Source organism: Zea mays, chromosome 1 (assembly GCF_902167145.1).
Source record: "Zea mays cultivar B73 chromosome 1, Zm-B73-REFERENCE-NAM-5.0, whole genome shotgun sequence".
Classification (NCBI taxonomy): domain Eukaryota; kingdom Viridiplantae; phylum Streptophyta; class Magnoliopsida; order Poales; family Poaceae; genus Zea; species Zea mays.
Genome location: NC_050096.1, coordinates 87,501,752 through 87,511,633, shown reverse-complemented (window position 1 = coordinate 87,511,633; position 9,882 = coordinate 87,501,752). Strand labels below are relative to the sequence as shown.

The 9,882-nt window shown below is 55.8% G+C and overlaps 1 protein-coding gene across 1 annotated transcript; it reads right to left on the bottom strand.

The window, feature by feature from the left end:
* Window positions 1-439: 439 nt before the first annotated feature.
* LOC103637618 (Pollen Ole e 1 allergen and extensin family protein) lies at window positions 440-1,569 on the bottom strand. The gene is made up of 2 exons (XM_008659882.2): window positions 1,223-1,569; window positions 440-1,079 (listed from the first exon to the last, which is right to left on the bottom strand). Exons 1-2 carry the CDS (start codon window positions 1,404-1,406, stop codon window positions 736-738), a joined length of 528 nt encoding a protein of 175 aa, XP_008658104.1. The 5' UTR covers window positions 1,407-1,569; the 3' UTR covers window positions 440-735.
* Between the last annotated feature and the right edge of the window lie 8,313 nt (window positions 1,570-9,882).

The window sequence follows — 9,882 nt, the reverse complement described above, 5'->3', positions numbered from 1 at the left end:
ACTCAAGTTTATACGCATTATCATCGATTTTCTCAAGTGCCTTGAAAGGACCCGCTGCAAGAGACATAAGCTTATACTTTCTCAAATATGGAAATCGATCTTTTCTCAAGTGCAACTAAACCAAATCACCCGGTTCTAGTTTTACACCTTTGAGCCGGTCAAGAGGCTGGTAGCTTAGCTTAGTTTAGTTAGTTAGGGAGTTCATAATAAATATTTGAATTCCATATACGTAGGGGTTCGAAATATGCCTCGAACTTGTAGTTAATTCTATAGCGCACCGGATTGTTTTGGATTTTACTCCCGGCACCGGCAGCGTCTTGCTTTGGCATGAAGAAAAACTGACTCAAACCCGGACAGCCTCTGCGGATTTGGGATCGGCTTAAGTTAGTAATATTGTACTTTCCATTTCTTTTTATAAAAAAAAGTTCAAGCTGAATGCTACGCACGCAATTATATATCAGGTTCAGGATCGAGGCAAAAGAATAGTTCACAGAGTTCAACTAAAACCATGCCGGCATGCTGATCGCGCGTTACACAGATGAACAGAGCAGAGCAGTAACGTACGCAACGCATCGATCCACCTTCCAAAGAGACTTCGAAATCGGAGAAGGAAAAAAAAGGAAAGAATGAAAAATTACGCGAACGCAAAACGCTCGCATAAACCACCAGGAACACAATAACGCGATTGCGAACGCCGGTTGACTGGTGGCCAGCGCCGAGCTGCCGGGATCATCATCAGTAGCAGGCGTCGTCTTCGTCGTCGCCCTTGACGTCGTCGTCGCACTGGCGCAGGGTGCAGTAGTACGGGCCGACGGCGTAGGTGACCTTGGTGGGGGAGGCGTGCGTGAGGCGGGACGGGACCTGGCCAGTCTGGCCGCGGTTGAAGTCGGTGAAGGCGGCGCAGGCAGCGTCGCCCGAGGAGGCGAGGCGGACGAGGCAGCGGGACGGCGCGAGGTCGCAGCCGTTGGTCGCCTTGCTGGGCACCTCGATGTTGAAGATGCCCTGGCCGTCCGTGTAGTCCGAGCCGTGGTACACCACCCGGCTCCTGTCGTCCCGGCACGTGATGCTCACCTTGCTGCCTGCACGCACGCACGCACGTGGACATGCATGGCGGGTTAATTAGCCGCCGGCCGGCCAGGTCGATCGGGGCTGTATATATATCTCGTGTCAACGGCACCACTGCCGGCGAGGCAGGGGGGAAGGGAAAGGAAAGGAAACGAACCGGGGATCGGCTTGGCGTTGTAGGCGTAGGCGTTCCAGTTCTTGGTGCAGTCCTGGCACTGCACTTTGCCCGTCACCGTGAACGTCGACGGGTGGTAGTCCGGCAGCCGCGCCTCGGCGCACGCGACGGCCACGGCGGCCACCACCACCAGCGCGAGCGCGGGCATGCCCCTGGTGCGCGCCATTGTACTTGTACCGCCTGTCGCGCGCGCTCGCCTCCGACAACCTTTCGCACGCGCGCACGTAGCCTGGCGTATGTGCCAACACACGCGCGCTCCGGAAGACCACAGCGGACTGGTGCTTGAGGGGGCAGGCAAATGCGACGGTATGGCTTTTATCGGGGACAATGCACATTTAACATTGGTGCACATTGTGCACATATTAAATTATCACCACTTATTTTAGATCTAACGTCTCTAGTTGTTTGGTACATTTTACTAAGGACACCCTTCAACGTGGTGGTGTGTAGTGGTGGAATGTGTTATTTGTAAATTGAATAATTAACTAGAGACGTTAGATTTAAAATGAGTGGTGATGATTTAATATGTGCACCATGTGCACCAGTCTTTTATGTGCACCAGATATGTCCCCTTTATCGGGAGGGATTTGTCACTCGCCGCGGGCGGGCGACGTGAGCCCAACCCAACTCTACGACTACGATGGATGGCTTTGGTTGGCCAACGACGTGCGCGCCAGTACGTACGCGTCGTGTTCGTGTCGGTAGATATCGTCCTCAGGCGCCACCCATCCATCCGTCCGTCCGTCGTGGAGGCCACCCACGGTCGGCTCTGGCCGGCCTCATGCGCACCGCGCGTAGTCGCGAGCACGTGTATCACTTGAGTCACCAAACTACTTGTTCGATCCATCCAAAAATCGGTTCTGGCTCATCCAAATACCATGGATGTGAATGCCCAGATCCGATTAACCTGTTTTTTTATTTTTATTTTGAGAGTCTAAAAACCTAAGTGACAAATTATACCAAGTTCGAGAAATGTGGATAATTTTTACTCAATCCAACCGTAAGCACCACGCGCGGACCGCAAAGTAACAGAACAACCACCTACGATTAGTTTCAGCTCAGTTCAAATAAATGATAAATTTTAGCTGGTTGGTTGTTCTGTTGTTTTAAGATCGATAGGTGGATTTATGTCGTGGATCAAAAGAAAGCTATAAAACTGCTTCTATAGTGACAAGAGATTTGGTGGTATACATCGCATCTGTTAAGTAACCCTAGTTAGGGTTATGTGGGTAAATATCAGCTTTGCCCCTTATGGGTCTCACATCTCTATATAAGGAACTTGTACATCCTCTCATAAGAGAGAGAAGAGAAAGAGGTCAGAGGCACAACCCTATATTCTGTGTCTCGTGTGTTTCCTATGTCATGTTTATGGGAAGGGAGACGAGTCTTCTACAGCTTCTCGCGCCTCTACTGCTGACGGGAGGGAAGGCAGCGGATCTGGTGATCCGTGGTGACGTAGTTCTCAACACGTTATCAGCACGCTCTACCTCGACGTTGCTGCGACACCGACTGTCCGACTCTCCATCAAGCCGGCAGGTCCCCGGGCTAGCCGAACTGTCATACGCGACAGACTTCGTTTTCGTTCACTGAATCATGAAACATGGTATGAAATTTATAGATTGAATATGAAACTGTATATGAGTTTACTCTCTATTACCTTGGCTCCATGTACTAGCACTTGCATGCACCCGCATTAACAAGTGGCATCTGGATTTGATTGGATAAAACTCATGCAAACAATTGCTACGGCAAGCGTTTCTACCGCACTATGACCCTGGCTCGCGCGCGGTGATACGGCGTGTGGCGGCGCCCACCCGCGGCGGCCTGCGCAGCGGTGGGCGGTGGCCCTCGGGCCATAGGTCCAGGTCCAGTTTCCAAGGGATCGTCAACCGGATACAGTTGAGTCATCCGTGTTTCTCACGAGATTCCTAGACAAGCCGCATACAGTAATAGCTTGCCGCGAAAAAAAAGTACCGGACCGCCGTGGCTGCAGGACGTGGCGTCTCATCGGTATATCCTAGAATGCACATTTGCATGCATGCACACGGTAATGTGCATAAAAGATGGTGCACGTCTCCCTCCACCTGTTGCCATGCCAAAAAAAAAGCCATGCATAGCAGTGGTAGAGATGGCCAAACGGGCCGCCCGGCCCGGCCCGGCCGAAAACCGGGCCGAGCCTGCTGAGCCCGCGGGCTCAATTTTCTGTCCGAGCCCGGCCCGCAGCGGGCCCGTTTAGCACGAAAAAAGCGGGCTAAACGGACCGGTAAGCACGTTTTAGTGTAAAAAAACAGGCTTAACGGGCTTAGAGGTAAACGGACCGTGCCGGGCTAGCCCGCCGTGCCTAGTTTCCTGTCCAAGCCCGGCACGACACGAAAAGCGGGCCGGGCTCGGACCGGGCCCAAAAAGCGGGCTTCGTGCTGGGCTCGCGGGCCTCGTGCTTATTAGCCATCTATAGGCAATGGGATATGCATAGGCCAGAAGCCACATGCATCAGTGCTCCAATAGGAGCCGCTGAGAAAAAAAATAGAGAAAAATCGGCTAACAAAAGAAAAGCCTCCATTTATTTATTTTATTTATATCATGTTATAGATTACCAATAAAATAAGGCATGTTTAAAAATGGAAAATTACTTTTTATATCTGATGTGTTATGCTCGTGCAATTTATTTTTTCTGCTCTTATTTTTCGTAGTAAATAATTAGCAGAAAATTATTACACTGCATGTGAAGGCTATATTGTACATATTTAAATCGCTCTAAATATTTAGATTGCGTTGAACTTTCGTAATCACGTCGAACGATTAAATGATATATTGGGTACTCACACGCGTCAATCAGGTCGCGTTGTTAATTGACTAAGTTATGGCATTGGCTAAGTATTGGCTGCGCCCTCACAACACGACGCAGTATTTGTGTCATACGAACTTGGTTGTGTCATGTGATTGGTATATCGCACTCTCGCTTAATCAGACCGCTCCTGTAGAGTCGGGCTGTCATCGTCGAGTTGCATATTTTTCGCATGCCCTATTGGCACTATTCGTCTATCGTGATCATCGAGACACAAATGCGCCTGTTGCGCACGTTGTGTGGACATTTCGTGTACCCCGACTATCAAGCCATATATGCGCCTGTTGCGCTTGTTACGAGGGCTTACTATGTTGTCGTAGCCCTGATAGCCGCACACGCATTGACACCAGTTACGCTGGAGCTTGTACTCGCGTAGAATATGGTGGGTTATCTGAGCCCCTAAGGTTACTTTGTCACGCAACCTTCGTAAATAATTTTTTCGCTCTATATTTTGTTTGATTGTGTTGTGTGGCATCATATATTTATATATCGCCAAGTGGCCATAACAACTATATCAAATCTGGGAAATTAAATTGAAATACAATTAAACACAGATAAGTTAATTTTTTGCTCTCTCCTCATGCATAAAGTTTTACCCGAAGTAACCCGAAGATATATAATATAATGCATGAAAGCCTTTTTGGCATATGAAACATCACAATTTGGGATTCTATTTGTAAGCAAAGAGACCTTACCAAATAAATAAAGGCTTGAAATCTCAGTCATACATTGCTCAACCAGATGTTAGCGCATTGTTCTCTTTGTCGCTAAATGACATTAAGCAAACTATGAGATAAAAGGACATGTAATCGCCAGCAACACGAAGTTGCGAGTATACCGAGAGGTTATTCTGAGAAATTTTTCACTATATTGGTGTGAAAATCATAGTGTCGGGTACCGTAATTAGGGGTACCCCCAACAGTCCTAAACACGGCTGGTAACCACCATCAGCACATACCGCAAAGGCTGATGGGCGCGGTTCAGGTCAAGGCTCCGTCTACCCAAGGGGTGCGATCTCGCCTCGCCCGAGCCCAGCCTCGGGCGAGAACTGTAGTCCCGGACGAAGTTACGTCTCGCCCGAAGGCCTCCTCAGGCAGTGGGCGCAGCCTCGGCACGCCCGAGGCCCAACTCGAGCAATCTTCGTCGAGAAGAAACCTTGGTCAAATCGCCTCTCCAACCGACCGTATCACAGGCGCATTCAATGCGAGGATCGCCTGACACCTTATCCTGACACGCGTGCCTCATTCGGCAAGGTCGAAGTGACCGCAGTCACTTCGCCCTTTCACTGACCGACCTGACAGGAAAACAGCGTCGCTCGCCCCGCTCCGACTACTGTGCCACCCACCAGGGTGGAGCTGACAACAGCCAAGTTCAACCTCGGGCGCAACAGGAAACTCTGCCTCGCCCGACCTTAGGCCTCAACCTCGGCCTCGGAAGGTGGTCTCCGCCTCGCCCGACCCCAGGGCTCGGCCTCAACCTCGGCCTCGGGAGGAATCGTGTCCTCACCCGACCCCGGCCTCGGCCTCAGGAGAAGTCTCCGCCTCGCCCGACCTTGGGCTCGAACCGGCCACGCCGCAAGGGATACATCATTACCCTGCCCTTAGCTAGCTCAGGCTACGAGGGAACAAGACCGGTGTCCCATCTGGCTCGTCCCGGTGAACAGGCAATGATGGCTCCCCGCGTGCGCCCATGACGACGGTGGTTCTCAGCCCCCTACGGAAGCAAGGAGACGTCAGCAAGAACCCAGCAGCCCCGACAACTGTGCTTCTACAGGGCTCAAGCACTTCTCCGACGGCCATGTTATCGCATACACAGGGACTCTAGCGCCTCTCCGACAGCCATGTTGGCATGTACACAGGGCTCAGGCACCTCTCTGCCTGACACGTTAGCGCATAGCTACACCCCCCATTGTACACCTGGACCCTCTCCTTTCATCTATAAAAGGGAGGTCCAGGCCCCTCCTATAGAGGAGGGAGGAGGGTCGTGTGGGAGGACGGGTGGACGAACAACCTCTCTCTCTCTCTCTCGCGAACGCTTGTAACTCTTACTGCGAGCACACCCCCCCTGGTGCGGGATAACATGAGCCGCGTTTCTCCCTTGTGTTCCATCTTGCGCCAACCCATTTGGGCTGGGACACGCAGCGACAAATTTACTCGTCGGTCCATAGACCCCCCGGGGTCGAAACACCGACAGTTGGCGCGCCAGGTAGGGGCCTGCTGCGTGTTAACGAACAACTTCCCGTTGAGTTTCAGATGGGTAGTCTGCAGCAACCCTCTTCAGCCCGGGACGCTGCTCCGCTTCGAGAGTCTCGAGTTCATGTCCCTCGACGGCAGCTACAACATGGTACTCCTCCCCCCGCAGCGCGACAGCAGCAACAACGGTCGTCGGATCGTCCGGCGGCAACAAACTCGGCGACGTCTTCCCCCAATGACAGAAGAGCAGCATCCGGGTTTGCCTCGCCACCCTCCTCGCCGCAGAAGGAGGAGACGGGGCAACCATGGCCATGCAGGAGGCGGCGCCTCGTCGACTGTCGAGCGAGTCGACGACACCGACACCCCAACGGGGGACATGTCAGGCGTTGTCCTCGCACCTGAGACAACGACGGATGTCGTTTCCCCGCAACATGCCAACCCCGAGCGGACTGATGACGCCAGCACTCTAGCAAAGGACTTGCTAGGCATCAGCCTCGTACCGGAGATGACGGTGCAGTCCGTCCCCAACGCGACTTCCCCACCGTCCATCGACCAAGAGGTATCGTCCGCTTTTCATCCTGTGCCTTTTAGATTCAACTTCAATCCACCAAGCGACCCCGCTTTGGTGAGCGCTTTCGTAAAAGCATACCCTAACCTTTCGGGGTACCATATGTGGTCATCTTGAGACCGACTAACGGCCGTCTCAACCTACGGCCCCCCGGGTTCCGAGGAAGAAGACGAGCCCGACTCTGGTTGGGATTTCTCCGGGCTCTATGATCCTAGTGCCATGCGAGACCTCATGATTGCATGTGACTACTGCCTCTCCGATTGCTCCGATGATGGCCACAGCCTTGACGACGAGGGTTGTGGCCCAAGTCGCGAATGTTTCCACGTCGATCTAGGGGGTCACGACGAAGGCAACCACCTCGGTATGCCGGAGGATGACGATCCCCCTGGGTCTGCGCCTCGCGTTGACATCCTGCGGGAGCTAGCTGTGGTCCCAGTCCCTGCGGGGGGTCAGGACACACAGCTCGAGCAAATCCGCGAGATGCACGCCAAGCTCGACGAGGAAGCAGGGCAACTTGTGCAGCTCCGGCAAAACATCGAGCAGGAGTGCGCATGCCGAGCACTCGTCGGAGAAGCATGTCATCGGGCCCGGGACGTCCAGCGCCGTACCGTTGAAGATGCTAGGGCGAGGCTGCCCCCGGCCTCCAGCGGGGTCGGCCAGAACCTAGCTGCAGTGGCAATACTACTCCGAGCAATGCCGGAGCCATCCACCACCGAGGGATGGCGTATCCAAGGAGAACTCAAGAATCTCCTGGAGGACGTTGCGGTCCGACGGGCCGAAAGCTCTGCCTCCCGAAGGCAAGGGTGCCCCCCAGAGCATCGCGCAACGACTTCCCGACTCATGCGAGAGGCCTCGGTCCACACCGGGCGCACGCGGGACGGGACGCCTGCAGCCCCAGATCGCCTCGGCAACGAGCCACCCCATCGCAATCGTCGAGCCCGCCTCGATGAGAGGGTGCGCCGAGGCTACCACCCCAGGCTTGGAGGACGCTACGACAGCGAGGAGGATCGGAGTCCCTCGCCCAAACCGCCATGTCCGCAAGCCTTCAGCTGGGCCATTCGACGGGCGCCGTTCCCGGCTTGGTTCTGGACCCCGACTACCATCACCAAGTACTCGGGGGAGACGAGGCCGGAGTTGTGGCTTGCGGACTACCGGCTGGCATGCCAGCTGGGAGGGACGGACGACGACAACCTCATCATCCGCAACCTCCCCCTGTTCCTCTCCGACGCTGCCCGGGCCTGGCTGGAGCATCTGCCTCCCGCGCAGATCTCCAACTGAGACGACCTGGTCAGGGCCTTCGCCGGAAACTTCCAGGGCACGTATGTGCGCCCTGGGAATTCGTGGGATCTCCGAAGCTGCCGCCAGCAGCCAGGGGAATCCCTGCGAGAGTACATCCAACGGTTTTCAAAGCAGCGCACCGAGCTGCCCAACATTAACGACTCGGATGTCATCGGGGCGTTCCTCGCCGGCACCACCTGCCGAGACCTGGTGAGCAAACTGGGGCGCAAGACTCCCACCAAGGCGAGCGAGTTGATGGACATCGCCACCAAGTTTGCCGCTGGTCAGGAGGCGGTCGAAGCCATCTTCTGGAAGGACAAGCAGCCTCAGGGACGGCAGCAGGAAGACGTCCCCGAGGCGTCCGCCCAGTGCGGCACGAAGAAGAAGGCCAAGAAGAAGGCGCAAGCAAAGCGCGACGCCGCTGACGCGGATCTCGTCGCTGCTGTCGAACACAGGAACCCTCGGAAGCCTCCCAGAGGGGCCAACCTGTTTGACAAGATACTCAAGGAGTCGTGCCCCTATCACCAGGGTCCCGTCAAGCACACCCTTGAGGAATGTGTCATGCTTCGGCGCTATTTCCATAAGACCGGTGTCGCCGTTCCGAGACCGGGGGGTCCCTAAGCCGATGAGTGAATGTCGTCGCGTGCCCCAGCCCAGATGGGTCGACGCGAGGCCGAGCGCAAAGGGGGGAAATGAGGTGGCCGGAGATGGGCGTGAGAGAGGTGGAAATCCCGCGGCCTTCGTGTTCGTCCCGCGCCCAGGTCGGGTGCGCTTGCAGTAGGGGGTTACAAGCGTCCACGCGGGAGAGGGAGCGAGCGGTCTCACGCGAGCGCCTGTCTCGTCCTCGTCCCCGCGCGGCCAACCTTCTCTAAGAGGGCCCTGGTCCTTCCTTTTATAGGCGTAAGGAGAGGATCCAGGTGTACAATGGGGGGTATAGCAGAGTGCTACGTGTCTAGCGGAGGAGAGCTAGCGCCCTAAGTACATGCCGTCGTGGTAGCCGGAGAGATTTTGGCACCCAGCTGGTGTGATGTCATGGCCGTCGGAGGAGTGCTGGAGCCTGGCGGAGGGACAGCTGTCGGAGCTGTTGAGTCCTTGCTGACGTCCTCTTGCTTCCGTAAGGGGGCTGAGAGCCGCCGTCGTCACAGAGTATGCGGGGCGCCATCATGGCCTATCTGGCGGAGCGAGCCAGATGGGACGCCAGTCTTGTTCCCCGTGGCCCGAGCCAGCTCGAGGTAGGGTGATGATGGCGCCTCCTGTTGACGTGGCTAGTCTGCGCCCTAGGTTGGGCGATGTGGAAGCTCCTCCGAAGCCGAGGTCGAGTCTGTCTTCCGTGGTCGAGGTCGAGTCCGAGCCCCTGGTTCGGGCGAGGCAGAGACCGTCGGCTGAGGCCAGGGCGGAGTCCGAGCCCTGGGGTCGGGCGGAGCGGAGTTCGTCGTCTTTTGGGGCTGAGCCCAAGTCCGAGCCCTGGATCGGGCGGAGCGGAGTTCGTCGTCTTCTGGGGCTGAGCCCAAGTCCGAGCCCTGGGTCGGGCGGAGCGGAGTTCGCCGTCTTCTGGGGCTTAGCCCGAGTCCGAGCCCTGGGTCGGGCAGAGCGGAGTTCGCCGTCTTCCGGGGCTTAGCCCGAGTCCGAGCCCTGGGTCAGGCGGAGCGGAGTTCGCCCTCTTCCGGGGCTTAGCCCGAGTCCGAGCCCTGGGTCGGGCGGAGCGGAGTTCGTCGTCTTCCGGGGCTTAGCCCGAGTCCGAGCCCTGGGTCGGGCGAAG